This window comes from Bos mutus, chromosome 22 (assembly GCF_027580195.1).
Source record: "Bos mutus isolate GX-2022 chromosome 22, NWIPB_WYAK_1.1, whole genome shotgun sequence".
In the NCBI taxonomy this organism is placed as follows: Eukaryota; Metazoa; Chordata; class Mammalia; order Artiodactyla; family Bovidae; genus Bos; species Bos mutus.
In genome coordinates, this window is record NC_091638.1 from 38,908,011 (window position 1) to 38,929,352 (window position 21,342).

Sequence of the window (21,342 nt, forward strand, 5' to 3'; positions counted from 1 at the left end):
TTGCTTGGCTGGCAAATCAAAACAACCACATTGCCTCTGTCTGACCCCTGCTAGTAGGAAGATTATTTGGCTAATTAGGTAAAAAGCCTTCATGCACATGTACATATTTTAACCCTAATGAGCTGTCGGCAGGAAAGGTTTGCCCTTGACCTGGTTCGCCAATGGATCTCTCCTTTCCTTGGTGGAAAAGACCAGCAAGGTAAACAGAACCTTGTTTCCATGGAAGCCCCTTGCTGGCTTTTTCTTTTCAGCTCTTGAAAATAATTACTTGATTTCTCTTTATTGTGGAGGGGCCTCATCCAGTGGGTCTGTGGAGCCTTTTGGTGGAGGTTGGCCCCCTCTCTCACACCAGACTATTTTCGGGAGCTTTGGTTGCATTTCTCCTGTCTTTCCTTCAGATCATTAACTCTCAGGCAGCAGTGTCCACCTTCTGGTCACTCCTGCTAATTAAAGTCCAACAGAGCAAAGGACTTGACCCTGGAGAAAGTAGGATACACTGAAAAGCCGAGGAAATTTGTCCAGAAATGGAAGCCCCTATCAGTTTCCTTTTTGGGCACAGAAGATTAGACCAAGACACCCACATCCACACCTGGCAGGGACACTAGCCCATCCGGCACCTTCTCTCTGAATCTTTGATGCCCCACTGTGGGCCATGTCAGAATTACAGCCAGCATGAGCTGTTCTTAGAACACAGCCAGCAGCCACTATTTTCTAAGCGTTTGCTGCGTGCCAAGGAGTGGGCCACATGCTTTATATCTGTGGTCTCAGTGAATCCTCATTACTCCGTGGTAGGCGTATTATCCTGATTATTCAGATGAGGAGGCCTGAGCACAGAGAGGTTAAGTAACTTGCCCAAGGTCACACAGCTACTAAGTGGCAGAGCCAGGATAAGGACATGCCCGTTGCTGTCATTTCTTAGGGAGGCCTCTGGCACTGCTGCAGCCTGCCCAGAGGAAATCAGTCATGATAGGAAACAGAGGGTAGATATTTTTCTTCCCCCCAGTCATGGGGCAGTGGGGATTCTTTGTATTGAATTAAACAAAGTAAGAGTGAGGAGTTAATTGTCAGGGCCAAAAAGAAAACCAGAACAACACACTAAAAAAAGAAAGTCAACATTAAGCAGAACAAAAAGAGATTCAGGTTGAGGCAGGGCCAATTCCATTTCACATGGCTCATGCCATTTTACTACATTCTTGTACATTACAGAGACTGTTTCCTCATCTATAAGATGGTGGTGATGAAGGTACCTTCCTCATAAAGATGTTTTGCATGGGGAATTTCCCACACTACCCTGTGGAACACTTGTTTTCACTGCAATAACTATGTCAAAGACAATATTAAATGCAGTTAAGTAGGCTTATTTACTACAGAATTTCCCTAAATATTAATTATGTAAATATGTGTTATGAATTTTCAGGAGGAAGCAATGTTTCCTGGCCCAGAATCCTTTTCCTGGGAGAATGCATGTTAAGATTTATTTCTTGGAACCCCTGAGAAAAGGGTTTAATATACGTCATACAATACCTGCTCTTGAAATAGGCATCAGTAAATTCTAATCCCTTCTCTTTTGTGTCCAAATTCAAATAATCATAGCTATTCTTTCTAGATTTTGAGCTGCATAGAGTCAGGGGCTGGGTCCGTCTTGTTCCTTTCTGTATTCCAATATCACACATAGCAAGACATTCCATAAAAATTTGATGAATGAATAAGTAAACCAATGCATGAATGAATGACGTTTCATGTAGACCTAGCCTGCTCGTCATCTTCACTGCTGGCTTTCTTTGCCATTTGTAGTTGTATTTGGTGAGGCCAGTGGGAGCCCTCAGACACCTCTGAGAATTTTCATAAAACATTTTTTCTCTTTTCAGTTTTAACCTCGGTGAGCACCATATCTTCTGATAGAACCCGTAACTGTAGCCTCTAACCAAATAATTTTGCTTCTTCTCAGTGAAGTAGTCAGATATATCATATATATATATATATGATATATATATATATCATATATATTTTGAACAAGACATTTCTAAGTGTTCCCAGTGGATTTTCACCTGAATATGAAGAGGTCTGACGCTTCCAAGAAAGAGACTGAAAAGCACTTCACTGGAGCGTAAACCAGCCCTGAGGATACCAGGTTTCCTCTGTGCGCCGGTTGTCAGGCAGTGATGGAGGGCCCACTGGTCAGTGCTGTGACTGCTGATTAATTTAGAACAGGATTTCCAACTCTTGTTCTTTGGGCATTATGCAAAAAAATAGAATTTTAAGTTAAGTAGTAGTTGAATTGTTTGAAAATCTGACAGTTTTCCTTACTGAAGAACTCAGAAACTGTATTTCAACACAGCATTTTCCAGGCTTATCTAACATTCTTTTGGAGCCTTTCCAAGTCCTTTCTTCTGGAGTATCTAATAAGGTTGTTGTTCAGCAGAACACCCTTTGAGAAATACTAGATATATGGCCAAAAGTTACAATCCAGTCTTCATGATCTAGAAAATAGTTCTGCTCATCAAAATGCTGAAACAGAAAAATTGTGTAAAGCAATTATCCTTCAATAAAAAAATTGATTAATTAAAAAAAAACCCATGGAAGAGAGAAGATAAGGCAACTCCTTAATTGAATAGGGTGATAAAAAGAGCATAAAGCCAGGTATGTTTTGTAAAACAAACCAATGAAGGCTATTCATGGTACTTCAGAGAAAAAATGATTGTAAATTATCCAGTTTTCTTATTTACATCATAGTAGACATAACTTTTTTGTATAATTCTTCAGTGTATTCTTGCCACTTCTTCTTAATATCTTCTGCTTCTGTTAGGTCCATACCATTTCTGTCCTTTATTGTGCCCGTCTTTGCATGAAATGTTCCCTTGGTATTTCTGATTTTCTTAAGAGATCTCTAGTCTTTCCCATTCTATTGTTTTCCTCTATTTCTTTGCATTGTTCACTTAGGAAGGCTTTCTTATCTCTCCTTGTTGTTCTTTGGAACTCTTCATTCAAATGGGTATATATTTCCTTTTCTCCTTTGCCTTTGGCTTCTCTTTTCATAGCTATTTGTAAGGCCTCCTCACACAACCATTTTGCCTTTTTGCATTTCTTTTTATTGGAGATGGTCATGATCCCTGCTTCCTGGTACAGTGTCACGAACCTCTGTCCATAGTTCATCAGGCACTCTTGTCTATCAGATCTAATCCCTTGACTCTATTTCTCACTTCCACTGTATAATTATAAGGGATTTGATTAAGGTCATATCTGAATGTGGTTTTCCCTACTTTTTTCAGTTTAAGTCTGAATTTGGCAATAAGGAGTTCATGATTTGAGCCACAGTCAGCTCCCAGTCTTGTTTTTCCTGACTGTGTAGAGCTTCTTCATCTTTGGCTGCAAAGAAAATAATCAGTCTGATTTCAGTATTGACCATCTGGTGATGTCCATGTGTAGACTCTTCTCTTGTGTTGTTGAACGAGGGTGTTTGCTATGACCAGTGCGTTCTCTTGGCAAAACTCTATTAGCCTTTGCCCTGCTTTATTCTGTACTCCAAGGCCAAATTTGCCTGTTACTCTAGGTATTTCTTGACTTCCTACGTTGGATCATTGAAAAACCAAAAGAGTTCCAAAAACACATCTACTTCTGCTTTATTGACTACACCAAAGCCTTTGACTATGTGGATCACAACAAACTGTGGAAGATTCTTGAAGAGATGGGAATACCAGACCACCTGACCTGCCTCTTGAGAAATCTGTATGCAGGTCAGGAAGCAACAGTTAAAACTGGACATGAAACAGCAGACTGGTTCCAGATAGGGAAAGGAGTACATTGAGGCTGTATATTGTCACCCTGCTTATTTAACTTATATGCAGAGTACAGCATGCGAAATGCTGGGCTGGATGAAGCACAAGCTGAAATCAAGATTGCAAGGAGAAATATCAATAACCTCAGATATGTGGATGGCGTGACCCTTATGGCAGAAAGCGAAGAATTAAAGAGCCTCTTGATGAAAGTGAAAGAGGAGAGTGAAAAACTTGGCTGAAAATTCAACATTCAGAAAACTAAGATTATGGCATCTGGTCCCATCACTTCATGGCAAATAGATGGAAAAACAGTGGAAACAGTGAGACTTTATTTTTTTGGGCTCCATAATCACTGCAGATGGTGACTGCAGCCATGAAATTAAAAGATGCTTACTCCTTGGAAGAAAAGTTATGACCAACCTAGACAGCATATTAAATAGCAGAGACATTACTTTGCCAGTAAAGGTCCGTCTTATCAAAGCTATGTTTTTTCCAGTAGTCATGTGTGGATGTGAGAGTTGGACTATAAAGAAAGCTGAACACCAAAGAACTGATGCTTTTGAACTGTGGTGTTGGAGAAGACTCTTGAGAGTCTGTTGGACATCAAGGAGATTCAACCAGTCCATCCTAAAGGAAATCAGTCCTGAATATTCATTGGAAGGACTGATGCTGAAGCTGAAACTCCAATACTTTGGCCACCTGATACAAAGAGTTGACTCATTTGAAAAGACCCTGATGCTGGGAAAGATTGATGGTGGGAGGAGAAGGGGATGACAGAGGATGAGATGGTTGGGTGGCATCACCAACTCAATGGACATGAGTTTGAGTAAACTCCGGGAGTTGGTGATGGACAGGAAAGCCTGACATGCTGCAGTCCATGGGGTCACAAAGAGTCAGACATGACTGAGTGACTGAACTGAACTGAGACATAACTTACTTTCTGTACTATTTCATAGTGTAGATGAGTTTCTTTTTTTTAAGTGTGGAGTTGGGTTTTCATTTTCAAGTTTCTGAATAAAAATGGCTCTTGAAAGAAAAAGACTTAGAAAACTCACAAGTTCTTAATTGACTTTTTGTTGTGAGTTAACATGTTCTGAAATGAAGAATAGAGCACATCCCTTTTGAATGTCACTGTTCCATACTTATTTAACTCTTCTGTGAGTAAAATAATGTATCAATTACTGAACAAAGCAGACTCATTACAGTTTGAAGGGTAATGCTAAGCTTGCTTAGAAATGAAGAGAGAACTTTTAATTCCTAGAGCAGGGATCAGTAACTATGGCCCACCACCTGTTGTTCATAAAACTTTATTAGAACACAGCACCGCTCATTTATTCAGATATTGTCTGTGTCTGTTTTCATGCTTCGTTGGAAGAATTGAATCACGGCAGCAGAGACCTTATGGCCCTCAAAGCCTAGAGTCTTCGTTATATGGCCCTTTGTAGAAATACTTGCAATATCTTTCACAGATTTGTAGAAATACAGCAAAGGGATGCTGGAGATTACATAACTAACACCTTTATTCTGTAGATGGTAAAACTGACACCAGAGAAGTTAGGGGATTGTCTCCCCATCAGAAAAGACAAAGATAGATTTCTTTTTTTTTTTTTTAATTACATGTAATTTTAATGTAGATGTGCCAAAAGTTGGCCGAGTGGGTAACTAACCTCAAATTTCACAAACAGTTCATGGGTAACCTCCTATTGAAGCATACTCAGTATAGTTTCTAAGGCATGCATTTGATTAGTTAGAAGGAGACATGCACCTACTTCTATACTGTTTAATTTTTCATGGATTTTTATTGGAATACAGTTGCTTTACGCTGTTGTGTCAGTCTCTGCTGTATAACAGAGTGAATCAGCTGCACGTAGGCATATATCCCCTCTGATTTGGATTTCCTCACCGTGCAGGTCACCACACAGCATTGAGTAGAGTTCCCGATGCGATACAGTCGATTCTATTAGTTATCTATCAATATTTTATACATAGTAGTGTATATAAGGTATCAGCACCACCTGAGAGGCTGCCGCCACCTGGAGTGCTGGTTGAGAAGGTCTCAGGGCTCAGAGAGAAAGGATGCAGAAACTGACTAATCATCCATGGTCCAGGGGTGGGAGAGCAGCAGGATATATGCTATGTAGGTGTTTTGGATGCGAACTGTGTCTGCTCCATGAATCGCTAATGGTTATATTACCATCTCCTTCCCTGTATGTCTGCCCTGTGAACACTGTCTTCATTGGACCCCAAACAGAAGTGTTGCATCAGGCCCTCATTAGAAACACTACTGCCTAGAAGTTCATAAGTGATTCTATACAAGTTCATTCAGATGCCTTTCTTAGGAACAGCCTGCCTACCCCATCACACTGTCTAAAAGGATTTGTCTGTCACACAGTACTTAAGTTTTAGTGAAATAGGTCCATGGGAGCAAAGAGTAAGAGTGTTAATTGTAAAGTCATGAGTTCCTGGGCTTTTGTTGTCACCCAAATTCAAAGTCTCCATGTTTGTGCTTTTGTGCAGCTGGACAATCCAGATGAGCAAGCAGCCCAGATCAGACGAGAGCTGGACGGCCGTCTCCAAATGGCAGACCAAATAGCCAGGGTAAGGAAACTCTGGGGACATGTGCTGGGGGACCAGAGCTGAGTCCCACACAGGGAGAACACTGACTGTTGAGGGCTGTGGAAAGACAAAACTGAGAATCAGAGAGGAAGAAAGATGAGGACAGTCATCCTGATGGAGTCCTCAGCCCTCCTCCTCAGGGCCACTGTCCTTGAGACAATGCATGTATTTCCTGTACTCCAATCCATACTCAGATCCAGCCTCACCTTCCTTCCGAGTCCCTGCCTTATGTTTCCACCCGTCTGCTGAGCATTTCCACTTTGATAATCCCCTTCATTTTAAGTTGGATGTGTTCAAAATCTCACTCCTTACCTTCTTCCTCTGACTGAGTGCCCATACCTACTTTTACTCCTCTTCATGTGGCCTCTGTCTAATTACTGTGGATGACACCTCCTGGTTATTGTCGATTTCTCCTTCCTTCCCACAACACTCCACACTCAGTCTGCCACTCAGCTCATTGATTCTGCCTCCCAAACGTGGGTCAGATCCCTTTTACTGCATTCCAGCACCACTGCTGGTGCTTCAGTTCAGGTCCTCATCTTCCAGGCCTGGATCTTACAGTAGCCTCCAAATGGGGATCCACTCCCTCGCCATTTTCTGTCCATCCTGCACATAATTGTCATTCTAAACCTTGTATATGGACATCTCAAAACAGAGCCTCAGGATCCTTCAATAGAATACTCCACTGTCCCCAGAACAGAAGCTTGCTCCTTTAGAATGACATTCAAGGCTCTTAATCCACAGACCGTGTCCTTCCTTACTGGCCTCACCCTCCCATTACTTTCCCACCAGGACTCCCCATTCCAGCTGCACAGAATGTCTCCCTCTAATGTGTCTAGGCCCTTTCCAGCCCCAGTGCTTTTGTACTCACTAGCGTTTCAACCTGGAATGACCTTCCTCCTCTCTTCTACTTATCACGCCGTCCTACTCAGCCTTCAGTCCTCAATTTAAGACCCCTTCTCTAAGAGCTTGTCCTCCCCACTTTTGTGCCTTCTTTTTTGCTGTATGTAAACCCTTATAATGACAGTTCATGGAGTGGTGATTCTGATGACTGAGAATGATGAGTGATGACTGAGTCTCCCAGTATGTAGGATTGCTTTAGAGTTGGGGTTTTGCCTTCCTAATGATGACCATGAGCCTAAGTGTTACCTGCTCTTCTGCTGTTCGTTTGTGTGGTTATTCACAGTAGTCATGCTAGTGGTGTTTATTAGTATTGCCTTTGTGTCAAGCATGTTAAATGCTTTACATGTACCATCTCATTCAGTCCTCCAAACGGTCCTGTAATGACATTTCAGTTATTCTTGTTTTAGAGAAGGGAAAAATCTAAGCTAAGCAGTTCTGTAATAGTTAAGAGACTGCACTAGACCTTTAACTCAAGTCTGACTAAGTATCAGGACTGGAACAGGGTGAGATACTCACCTCAGATTCAGAATTTAAAAATTCCGGGTGGGAGGATGTTGGCATCAAAATAATATTTTAATGCAATACTTTAAAAATCATAACCAATGCAAAAATATCCATGAAGAACAAAATATCACCGTTTTAAATAACAGCAGCCTACTGATTCCTATGGTAGCCACAGGCCTTGTGTGCACGTGAGGGTGGGGGCTGTGGGAATTGAGGATGGGCAAGATGGACACAGAGTAGAGCTTGGCATTCAGCCTTCCTCTTTATGGGAAGAAGTGTATCAGGATTTGCACACATGGAAAGGAATTCTACTGGAGGAGAAACCCAAGGGAGATTCCAAGAAGCAGGAAAATTCCCTTTCATGCTCAAGCACTTTTGTTGAAATATTTTGCATCTAGTTTTTGGACACCTTCAAAGTTTATATTCGAGTCAGTCTGGTGGCTAAAAATAGTATACAGTTGTTTGGCTAAAGGTAGTGTAAAAGACTCTCAGTTTGAAAATCCTGCTTAATGTGGGAGTAAACATCATGTACTTCTCTAAAGTCAGTGTCTCCTTGGCAGATTATCCAGAAAATAGAGGTTAGGGTTTGCTCTTAGGCAGCTATTATATCCACAGCTAGTAAGTATTCAAGCGACTTAAAATTTTATACACACTTCCAAAATGAGCTCATGGCACCTTTATTTTAGTTGTCTTGTTTACTTTGAGGCTTAACAAGATACTTTTAGAAACTCACGTAGGCTAATTTTAATTTTTAAAATATCATGGATGAACAGCTGTTAGCATAGTGAGCCAAGTTGCTCATTTCTGATCAGTAAATGAAGAAATTCTCTCCGCTGGCCCACATCACTGGATACTCTGACACCAAATAGAGTACCACTGACAACTTAGAACTAGACTTTCTTGAACAGGGAAATACGCAACTGAAGTGAATCTGGGTCAAAATTTACAAAGAATGGAGAATAATTTCAGAGTATATTGAGGGTATATTTAAACATTCAGGAGGATTTCTGTGAGTCTGCCCACTACTATCTTCTGCTGTCCTGGACATTTACTGTCTTCTTTTGCAATATTCATTCACACGCTTGGCCTCCTTGGAGGCCAAGGAGTTACTTTGTCCTGGCAGTGAGCTCCTCATGCAAGTGAAATCAGTCGCAGCTTCCAGCCTATCCTGGCCACCAGTGATCGGTCCAGAAATGGGCGCACCTGACCAATGAAACCCCTGAGACCTACGGACCATGAACGAACAGAGCTGTGCTGTGTAGTGGTAACAAGATGTTTGCAGTCGTGTTCAATTCTTCCATGTAGGGAAGAGAAGAGAAAAGAGTGGAGCCAGTATACAGAAGTAAACAGACAGAGTATCCTGAGATCCTCAAGATGTTCAAACCCCCTAGATCTACTTTGTCTTAACCTGCAGCTATAGAACTACTTTTTGTCCCGTTTAGTGGAATGCCAAGGAAAATAAATTCTCCTTCTGCTTAAACTAACCTGGCTAATACTAAGGAAAAGTGTGAACTATCTTGTCTACTAGAAATTAAATAAAGTATCAAGTTCTTAGAGAAGAGCTAGTTCGTGAAGAGATATTGAAACAAAGCACCCTTGCTTGTCTTCTTTCAGCATGTCCTGATTTTTCTATTTCTAGCATCACAGTGAATTTTATTGAGGGTGTGCAATTCAACCCATATGGCTGAACTTCAGCTCCTGTAAATATCATAACCAGAAATTCCTGGAGATAGATGTCATCTGCCATACATAATTCACTCTGTTCTCTGAATTATAAGATGAGTGTCTGGATTGCAAATTAGAAGCTCCAGCACAGGGAAGCTTTTTACAAGAGGGTGTCGATTCTAAGAATTAGGGAATGTCTCACAGAGCCCATGGGCAAGGTATAGCCAAGATCTAGGAAGGATGTGGAACCAGGGGCCACCCAGGGGTCAAGGTTTCCCCTCTTCTCTTGAGTCTGTGTGTCCCACTCATTATTCCTTCTTTCTCTGCAAATCATCTTTATTTGCTTCTCAAATGAGAAACATGGCTATTCCACAGGTTTTCATTATGGCCAGATAGGAAATGATTCAGACAATCAACCTGTCTCTCTCCCTCTCTCCTCTTTCCCCTTTTTTCACTACCCCTTGCACATTCACAATCTCAAGAGTCAGGCCTCTGAATGACCCAGCTTAGTTCAAGGGCCAGCCCCCGGAGCAGTTGATCAATCCACCATGAAAGGGAGTAAGGGTCTTAATGAAACACGTGGATGCTGGTGATACATCACTGAGGGTGAGGATTCTAACTCTAAAAGCAGGGCTGTGGGTAGAGTGGTCATTATAAATTGGAAGCTGCTTGAAGATATACCCAAAAAAAACTGTTGCTTGTGTGGTGTTTACTATGTGCCCAACTCTCTCCTAATCATTTTACACCTGAGAACCTATATGACCCTCCAACAACTTTATGTTTATGAGAAAGGTGCTATTATTATCCCCTTCTGAGGATAATAGAAGAGGTTGAGGCATAGACGTTAGAGGCCTTGGCCAAGGTCATTCAGTGACCAGAACCTTCTCTCTCAACCATCATGCACACTACCATCCCAAAATGCCATCCCAAACACAAAGCTTCATTTCCCCATCATCCCAATCCAAGGGTTTGACATGCCTTTCACCCAGGCCTTCACCTCTCTGCATCCTGACCTCTCTCTGCTAATCGGTCCTTTATTAAATCACACTGGCTGTGTGATTTCACATAAAGTCTTACTCAGACCTGTGACAGACAATTCTGGGCATTGCAATAGTTCTCCCCAATTCAGGCACATCAGAAAGTGTAAGTGGTGCACCAGAGCGCACCTAGCTAGTAAGGAGGAAACTGAGTGCTTTAATTCCAAGCTTCATGTTCTTTCTTTTCAGTAGTCAGATGACGGGCAGGAAGTTCCACCAGGACGAGACTGTCCCAGCCCCTCCCTCCCTGACGGTTGCCTCTCCTGGAGCCTGCTTTCTCTCTTCCACAATTTACTGTGCATTCCCTTCAGGTCATCCGGAGGCCCAAATGAAGCAGTAGCACGTGGCAGGCAGAATGGGCTCCTGGCATTCTGAATCCCTTTTACTTTGATTACCTTGGAATCTGGGAAAGAGGTGGTAGGGACCTTGGTGGTTCTGCCAGCAGCATTCTCATCCTCACGCAATTAAACCAAAGGCAGATGTGTGTCCTTTCTTCCTCGGAGAGAAAGGAGCCAAGTGTGAGGTGGCTTTCCTCCACCCGCAGCCCTACCGTGTAATGTGTCAATTCAGTCACACCAGCATCCAACGAGTCATCAGACAGACAGCTGTGTGAGCCCTCACTGTGAACATCAGACACGCTGCCTTAAAAGTCCCATGAAGGGACCTGAATGCATTTCTAAAAGTCTGGTAGGAAAGACTTCTTAATCCCTGCTCAAACATTTTCCCAAATCCTCTCATGTTGACATTAAAGTTCCCCAGATTTCACCCAGGAATTAAGTCTGAGTTATTTAAATTATGTGATTAGAAGTTGACATTGGAGCTTACACCGGCAGCTTGTGGCATTAGTGCTGCTGTGATATTTGCCAGTTCTTTTGGCCACATTTTGGGGTAAAATTCCAAAATTTTTGAGCTAATTACATAAGACAAATACTACAGCTTCTGCAGTATTAGAGGCAGAGGTCTGGGAGTGAAATACCACTGGTTTTTCAAGCTATCATTTAAATGTTGAGTTGCCATTTAAACCCTATTCTCTGCAGAGGAAAATGACTATCTCATTCCGTTGTCCCATTGCAAACATGATGATGTGCCTACGTGAGAAACAGCATCCAAGTATTTCTGTGATGGAAAAGTTCTGCTCCCTGCATTGCCAAAAGTCAGATCAGAGTGGATCCTCTCCTTCCAGAGAATGATACCACCTCCACCTTAATAAATGTTCTTGGACCTGGCATCTATCCTGGGTCATAAAGTAGCATAGTGTCCAAGCATATAGTAATTTAGTTCAGTTTTTTTCCTGAAAAATGTGTGTAGGGAGCATCTCCCTGACTCTGACCTTTCACAGGTAGCTAAGAACCCAGGGGAATCTGACTTCAAAGAAAAATCTAAATGCCAGGGAGGTTCATTCAAAGGAAAGTAAGTCTATGTAATTCATAAAAGCTAGGAAGTGCAATGAAGCCACTTAAGCACAGCTTTGAGTAAAAGAACCAATCCAGGAAGCTGTACTAGCTGTGCCCCAAATGCTTCTAGTATCTGTGATGCTGATTTTTACAATAACTACCAAGACCTCCTTTCTCTCATTTAACACGCTCACCCTTCCCCCATCACTCCCTACACTTCACCCATCTCCCAGCATTGTACAGGCCACGTTGGCTGGTGATGGTGGGGTGGCCACTGCTGTGGAGGACTTGGCTCTGGCCCATGCTCTGCTGAGCACTGTGAGCTGTACAGCGAGGTGTGTGGAGGGTGCCCACTGCTGAGAGGCCCCGAAGGGTTCACCTCGGCCCTGACACCACTTGGGGCCAGATAATCCAGCCCTGTTGTGTGGGCTCTGGGTTTCAGACTCAGTTCTGCTGATTATGGATGGAACTTCTGTATCTCATTTTTGTCCAGCAAATGGGAATAAATGGCAGCACCAGCCTCACTGGGTTGTGGAAAGATTAAAGGAGGAAGAGCATATACAGTGCTTAACTTAGTGCCCAGTAACCTGTAAATGCCACCTAGCAGCATGGTCTTTTCTGCGTTCACCACTATGACTGTTGCTATTGTTGTTAGAGTGCTAGTAGTAGCATGGTGCCTGATACAATTTGATATGTGTATCTGTGTAGGAATATATGTATATATGCATATACATATGTGTGTGTGTGTAAATATACATATATATGGGCTGAGTATATGTGTATGCATATCTATGTATGTCTATGAATGCTCAGTGGTCAAAAAGTATTAATGTTTATTATCTCTTCCTCTTCACAATAACTTTTTAAGCTTTGTCATTCACATTTCAGGTATAAACACTGTTATTCAGACAGGTGAAGAAACCTGTTCAAAGTCACATAACTAGTGAATGGCAGGCCCAGGATTCACGGCGAGTCTGTTTCACCCGTGTGGACTGGATAAGGCTCCTCAGTGCCCCTTTGCGCCTGCACAGGCCTCTCACACCACGTGTGTCACACGGTGCCTGGGCACTTTCTGGCGATCCCCCCACTTCTCAGCGACTCCTTCATTCATAGTGATAGCTGTACTGTCTAACGGGTGCTAGGAGCCCAGGAAGGGTCTGAGACGTTGTACTGACTTGGCACATCTGTAGGCAAGCTCCACATCTGGAGAGTGTCCTTGTACCACAGCCTTCCTTCTGACCATCTACAATGTCAGTTGTGCCTTGGGGTCTAAGGATTCTTTATCCAAGGACCCTTGCCAGCTTTTACATGTAGCTGCTTCATTCTATATGAGTGAAAATGAAGAGACATAAAAGCAAAGCAAATGACTGGCAGAGCTGTTAGCACTTTCAAATGCTGTTTTTCAAGATGTTCCCCAAATCCCTCAGTGTGGCTGAGCATCAGTAACTCCAGAAGGAACTGTCCTTGGGAGGCGTCCCCACTGTGGAATGTTATTATCCCAAAACCAAAACGAATGACCGGCAGAGAATTTCTGTGGGAGGCTTTCTCCACTCGCGTGCTGTGTCTTTCATAAAGCAATATGAATAAACAATCCTTTTGTCAAGGCTGATTTACTTTTATGCTTGGGAATGTAGCAATTGAGATGGACAACTACATTTTCCTTATTTTGGCACAACTTCAGCTTTGAAATGTATTTATAATGGGTGTGCTGCTGAAGACACCACTTTAGAACCTCAGCTGAGATTGACAGAATGCTATTGCATCTCAAGGCTTAAGTACTCAGAGCAGAAAAATGGCCTTATTTTCCCTTGCAGACCTCAGTTTTATGAGCCTGTTTTTATGCTGTTGTTAGGAACTGTCCAAGTTCTAGGAGGAGTGATCACTCTGGATTTTTCCAATATTCTGCTGTAGAAAGTTTGGTGGAACCCACCTCTGGGCCAGAGTGGTAGTGTCTATAACCACTGAGTCTTCTTCCAGAGTTTCAAGACTGTGGCAGAGTTTCAAAGCCTTTCAAATGAAAAGGCCTTCGGTGAGTCCCAAAGATGTGTGTGATGAAGGATCACACTTGATAGTAAGGCTGACTGGCAGGAAAGAACCCACTTCCTAGTCAGGATGGTTTTTCTCTCCATCTCTGTGGCAACTGCAGGGCCAGCTGCTTCTAGTACAAATTAAAGATACCACTTACCCAGCTCCCCCAATATCCCATACAGATATGAGGTTTGGGCCCAAATATAAGGAGAAGGAGATATATGAGTGTAACAGCCTTCAGGCTATTATTATGTAACCTTTGCTGCTTGGCAGTCTTAACATAAATTAACTTACCTCATCCTTCTCTTCACTTGTAAGAAGCGCCACGTTCAAAAAGAGATGGAGAAATATTTGCAACCGTGTTCAGCTTATATAGACCTTCTTGGATTTATGGTTGCCTGTTATATTTTTCATGGAAAACCAGCAAATACAAGTGGCCATGTCTCAGCCACATCAACCCAATGTCAAACTCATCCTCATCCATCACACACTCAGCCCAAGGGTCACCTTCTCTAGAAAGCCACCTCTAAATCTTTCAGGAAGACTTCAGTTCTCATCTACTTCCGTCATAGCATCTACCTTGATGTTTCCAATCCGTGTTCCCTGTGATCCAGGTGGAGTTCTATCCTGAGCCACAGAGACGAAAGACATAACTCAGGTCTAAGCAATTCAACATGACCCACCACTGGCCATAGAAGCTGGTTCAGGGTATGCACATCAGAGTTCTGAGAATTCTGAGATAAAGATGATCCATCTTCTGTGAGCATCACGAGAGAAGATGTTCACTCTTTCTTTAGGTAGGGTACTGTGGTATTGTGAAGTACAGGCTTTAGCAACCTTTTTATGACATAAAGAGGAGCCAGACTGAGCATGAAGCCAACTCAGAGAAACCCAAACCCAGTTTTGAAGGAAAAACTCAGTTATAATGATATTATCTGACTCCTCATTCCAGCCTTGTTGGAAGCTGCTGCTACCCTAGGACATTTTCAAACCAGTACATTCCTTTTATTGTTTAAGTCAGTTCAAACTGGATTTTTCTGTCACTTCCAAAAAAAAAAAAAAGACATCAAACTGATTTGACTTGCCCCTCACCTGCTCAGTTATGGAGCTGGGCTGCAGAGGGCTGATTCTTTGAGAAAGTGATTGATCCAGAGTCTACTCATTCGAGTCATCTAGACAACTTAGAGCTGTGAAGAAACACATAGCCTGGCTAAAGCAAGTTGCCATTACAACTGAACTCTTAAGAAAGGGGAAACTAGGGGAATTTCCCAGTGGTCCAATGGTTTAGACTCCACACTTCTGCAGGCAATGTGGGTTCAGTGATCCCACATGCTGCATGGGATGGTCAAAAAAAAGCAAAAAACAAAAACAGAGAGTTCAGTTCTGATACTGAGTTGTTTTGTCTTCTTTTCTAAGGAATTTTAATCATGTTTTTCATCACTTCATTAATTTTTCTTGAAAACAGTTAAGTATTCCTCTTAGAAATAGCCACAGGCTACATTTGAAACATCTCAAATGAGCTCCTTTTGAATTATTCATGTGAGAAAATCTCTATAGATATCCAGAAATAAGGTGTCTTTCTGTCTTCTCAACTTAAAAACAACTGACTGCATTTTCCTAAAAAAAGAAAAACTGATTTGAAACCAGATTTGAAAAAACATCACCCCATTTTTCATTCCATAAATCAAATATTCTGATGATAACTGGGAGGGGAAAGACAGAACTATAATAAACATTTCTTTCTTTCTTACTGTATATTATGTGTTTCTTACCTGTTAGAGATAATAAATAACTAGAAGGCAGGCAGCTGTCTACTCAACTCAACTGAACATTTTTCTAGCATGTGCCACAGTATCTAGGAAAATTTCACTAGTGGTAGATGTCATCAGAACTCAGGGCTGAAAGATGAAAATCTTTTATGTAAATCAAGTCTTTATTTACTCCATGGCTCATTCCTTTCTTTTTCTTTACAAGGAACGCAAATTTCCCAAGTTCGTATCCAAAGAAATGGAAAACATGTACATTGAGGAGCTGAAGTCATCCGTCAACCTGCTCATGGCTAATTTGGAGAGCATGCCAGTGTCCAAAGGCGGCGAGTTCAAGCTTCAGAAACTCAAACGCAGCCACAATGCTTCCATCATTGACATGGGTGAGGAGAGTGAGAACCAGCTGTCCAAATCAGACGTCGTGCTGTCTTTCTCCTTGGAGGTAAAAAGCCCTCAATCCTTGAGAGCTTCCTGGCAGAGCAGGCCAGACCGGGGTGATTAGCTGCATCACAATCAGCTGTTCTCCTTTTTGCTCCCCAGGAGCAGTTATTAAAATAACAGCTTGCTAGGCATGGGTCAGCTAATCAGCGAGTAATTTCCCATCTCCAGGAAACCATCCTTTTCCTTAGGAAATGCAATCTTAAGAACCACCTACTAAATTTAATGTTGAATTACTTTGCCCATCTTAAAGCAGTTCTGAAGGATTTTGCAAATATCTTGTACAATTTAGAAAGTTTAACATTTTGGTAACCTATGTAAAAAAAAACAAAACAAAACAATCTAGCTTCATTTCATGGTAGGTTGACAGTTTTCTTTCCGATTCTCTCTCGCATTGGCTTCCCCATAGAAAGGTCCTTGTTGCAGTGGAGACTTGTTTAGTTTGTCTCATTATCCCAAGAAAGAATCCCTTTGGGCCAGAATTATGGCAGAAGTCTCAACATGTCAGTAGTTGTCTGTCACTTTGACTCACATGTTTGTTTATCATACATGCAATGTAAGGAGTGGATCCGATCTAACTGCATCAGAGTTATTAAAAACTGGTTCAGTGTGCACATTCCAGCACCCCCAAAACTGTTGACCCAAATCTCTAGAGGAGGAGAATATAAAATGGTGTGGCCACTTTTGAAAATAGCTTTGTGGTTTCTCAAAATGGTAAGCATAAAATTACCAGGTGATCCAGCAATTCCACTCTTAGATATCTGCCCTAGAGAGATGAAAATACATGTCTCCACAAAGACTTGCTCACAAATGTTTATAGCAGCATCATTCAGTATAGCAAAAAATGGAAACAGTCTAAATGTCTATCAACAGATGAATGAATAGACAAAAATGTGGTACGTCCATAGAATGCTCTTCACCAATTAAAAATTAATAAGCTACTGATAACATTTTTTAAAATATAGACGAACCTTCAAAACATTATGCTTAGTGAAAGAAGCCAGATGCAAGAGGCCACATATTATTTGGTGCCATTGATATGAAATGTCCAAAAAGGCACATATCCAGAAACTGAAAGTAGGTTAGTGTTGTCTAGGACAGGAGGTAGCAATGATCATAAGGAAACTTATTGGGGGAGAGAAAAATGTTCCAAGCAGTGATTTGTTATGATGGTTGTACAATCTAATAAACTTACTGAAATTACCATATTGTGCACTTGAAACGGTGAATTATATGATATGTAAAACATGCCTCATAGCCCTGGAACGTGCGTTTTAAGGAGCTATCCAGGTACTCCTTACATACTCCAAAGTTGGAGACCCATTCATAAAATATGAAAGCTCAAACTCTGTAAGGATTTTATGATAATCCAAGATAGGAAACTAAGAGAATAGATCAAATTTCTATAGATTTAATTAAAATTTGTAAAGATTAAATTAACATTTTAGAACATCATTAAGGCTTGCTGTGAATGAACTGCCGGTAATTTGTTTTACTGTGCTCAGTTCAGATTGGGATAGTCACATTGCAGTATTTTCAACATGTATTTTGCAAGTAGAAGAGGCAGTATTCAGTTAAATATAGAGCACTTTGTGCATGAAAAAATTACCAGTGTAATTTCACACAAACTTCCTTCCTTTTTTTCATACTGCCACCTGAGATACTGAATGCTTTTTCTTAGGTGTCTTTGAATTTGATTATTGCCAATTAAAGGTGGCAATTTATTCCCTACTGCCTCTTGTCTTCCTGCTAAAAGGTGAGGGGAAACTGGTTTATTGATTTGCATGAAGCTTTTAAGTCTGTAATTTTCTAATTCTTTATCAGTGCTCAGTATTAAACAGCTGATTGTCAAAAATACCGATGTGGGTGAGTCCCCAGCCGTACCCCCATGTGTACACGAGTCAAACAGGTTGTAACTTGTAAGTGCAAGTGCAAAATGAAGCGCCCTAGGTTTCCCAAGTACTTTGTAATTAGAGCGCTAGATTGCTCATCATTCTAAGTCAGCAACGGAAGGCCTTGTGTATCTGTTTGTGAATGTGTTTTGGTGGACACAGTGAGGGGACCTAAAAAGAGACAGAGAGAGAGAGGACGGTCATCCCATCAGGGCAGACTAGGTTTGAATTCGTAGGCTTGTACCAGATATATTTTATGTAATTATAGAATTGCATGGCTGGAAGGGACAGTAGAGAACAGTTCCCTGAAGCAGGAGATCTGATGTCCAGGAATACAAGGGGAGTGTCCCTGGACAGGTGGTGGTTAGGGAGAAGTGTTCTGATGAAAACCAGTAGGTATCTGTAGAATCCGTCACCATCATTCACTCAGTGAATCCTCACAACAACCCTTCAAGGCATTTGCAAATATGGAAACAAAGCCTTGGAGTAGTTAGCTGCTAAGTCGCTTCAGTTGTGTCCGACTCTGTGCAACCCCATAGATGGCAGCCCACCAGGCTCTCCTGTCCCTGGGATTCTCCAGGCAAGAACACTGGAGTGGGTTGCCATTTCCTTCTCCAACGCATGAAAGTGAAAAGTGAAAGTGAAGTCGCTCAGTCGTGTCCGACTCTTAGCGACCCCATGGACTGCAGCCCACCAGGCTCCTCTGTCCATGGGATTTTCCAGGCAAGAGTACTGGAGTTGGGTGCCATCGCCTTAGTTAAGAACCTTGTAAATCATTACACAGCTAGTGAAGATGCAGGTTCAGGATTTGAACTCAGATCTTTAAAACTCCAAAAATTGTGTTCTTTCCCTAGAGCCTCTCACATTTTTCATTTGATGGTTCTTTCCACCTAGTGAAAAGATGTTCAGTTACATGCATCATCTCATTAGATCCTCACACAGTAGCCATAGAGAGAGAGAGAACCTGTACCACTATCCCCACTCTACAGATGAGGAAACTGAGGCTCAGGAGATTTAAAAGTAGAGTGACTTGATGGTCAAGATTTGCCCAGTATCTGATGAGTGGTATACTGGCTTCTGGATCTGCAGCATCAGTATCTGCACTACCAGGGAACTAGTTACAAATGAGAAGTCTTGGGCTCTACCCATGACGTGCTAGTCAGCAGCTAAGTGGGTGAAGCCCAGCAGTGTCTGGATTATCCTTCCAGGTGATTCTGGTTCACACTGAATTTGAGAATCCCTGGGCTATTATGCAGAAAATTGACTTGTGAATCTTGAGGTAATGCAGGCCCTATTGTCTTAGGCTTCTTTGAATCGAGCCTGTTTAAGAAGTGTACAGTTTTTGCACATCCATAATCTTTCTCCTTATATAATGCCATTAGGTCTTTTGGAGTACAAGTCAGTGATTTGTTAATATCCTTTGGTCTCTATCGATCTCTGATGCAAGTCATTTGTTCCTGATTTTTAAATCAGTGTCTTCTCTGCTCCCTTCCCTCTGATGAGTGGCAGTATGTACCACTAAATATGAAAATAGCAGGTGACTGAATGGAGTTGGAGGGTAGTGGTGGGAAATGCCAGGAGTTGTAAATAATATAACTTGGTCAATCCAAACCCAGCCTTTTTCTCAGTCTAGAAAGAGAGTATACAATTGTAGGCTTTTTTTTTTTTTTCACTCTACAATTTTAGCCTGCACAGAATTTGTTTATTTTATTTCTCTGTCTTAAAGTTATTGTCACAATTTCAAGTTCAGATTTCTAACTTTGACTGTGATTCAGGTTTCCATTTTCTGGTAGCAGAAGCTGGAGTATTTGGCAATCCATTTACCTCTAGACTGAAGTAAAGCAAGGCAACAGGGGCTGTAGCAAAGTAGCAGTTGCCCCGTTTAAATGGAGCTCTCCAGTTTGCCACAGTCCCCATCACTCCCTTTTGCATCTCTGACTCTCATGCCAAATGGTACTTGCCCTTTATCTTAGCACTTCTGTTATCACTTACTTTTTGTAGAGAGGAAAGTGAATTTCTTGGCCTATGTCTCCATCAGGTTCTGAGTTAAAAAGCTAGACTCTATATTTTTTTTAAATCTATTTTTAAAAATAAGATTTTTTTTAGAATCTATTTCTTTTGGCAATGAAAAATCAAGATCTTATGTGTTTTTAACACAGAAAAGAGTAGCCCATTCCACTTAATCTGGCTCCTGTGTGCATCTGAGTTAGTGAACCTTGTCTTTCCATCTGGGAGGCAATAAGCTACACTATGAAGAATTGCATCTTTGTGCTGGATATGTCCCAGCATGGCCGGTAGAAACCTGATTGAAGTTCTCAGATACCTGTTGGGGTTTTGTGTATATGCATGAGACAGGTCTTAACGTGTCTATTTTCCTCTGGCTGACGCTGTCCATAGACTTTGACAGTAAACTCTGCTGTGTGCGACTCTGTTTGCAGGTGGTGATCATGGAAGTCCAAGGCCTCAAATCCTTAGCTCCAAATCGCATCGTATATTGCACGATGGAGGTGGAAGGAGGAGAGAAACTACAGACCGACCAGGCTGAGGCTTCAAAACCAACGTAAGTTGTGTTTCTCCCCGGTTCACCTTCCAGGTGGTTCTCATTGGCATCATTTGGGCCAACTCCCAAGTTGAAGATTGGTTTCCCCAGAAGATTACAGTGACATCCACCTTGTTTATTCTCCAGACAGAATGACTTGACTACATTTTCACTTAGCAGCCTTAATAAGGGTTCCATTCCTTCACAGCAGAGAACAGAAGGAAATGTGAGATACAGTCTCCTTTCTGGAGATTTTGTCCGTTTACCTGACAGAGTTTAGTCATCACCTGCTGGTTTCAACAGGATATGCAGGGGAGCTTGATGTAATTATTTTTTATTATATTTACTAAATAATATTTGGTTTACAGTATAAGCATTTTTTCCAAAATCTTTCTCTGTGCGCCACAGTTATGAATATATCAGCTAAGCAGTACGTTACATGAGGCACAATCCATTAATTTGTTAGGTAAACACATTTTATTAAGGACTCTCTGTGTGTGTACAGTGTGCGGTTGCACAGTGGAGAGGAAAGTAGTCTCTGTTATAGCCCAGCAGAGCTTAGAGTTGAGTGGGGGAACAGGAAAAGAGTCTCACAAATTTATAGCTACAAATAGATACAAATGCTGAGAAAGAAGGAGTGCTTTGTGAGGAGACATCAGGGGAATCTGAACCAGTGTGTAGAGACAGATTCAGAGCAGGCCTTCTTGAGAAGTTATAAGACATTTAGGCTAGTATTATAAAAGCTGAGCAAAGGAGTTGGGAGTAGAAAGAGCATTCCATGCAG

At 41.7% G+C, this 21,342-nt stretch overlaps 1 protein-coding gene across 1 annotated transcript in view; it reads left to right on the top strand.

Annotated features, from left to right (window-relative positions):
- Positions 1–21,342, top strand: part of CADPS (calcium dependent secretion activator) — a 476,711-nt gene that overhangs the window by 204,911 nt on the left and 250,458 nt on the right. Inside the window, 3 exon segments of the mRNA XM_070360581.1 lie at positions 6,294–6,374; positions 15,898–16,131; positions 20,458–20,579. Coding sequence (XP_070216682.1) covers positions 6,294–6,374; positions 15,898–16,131; positions 20,458–20,579 — 437 coding nt within the window.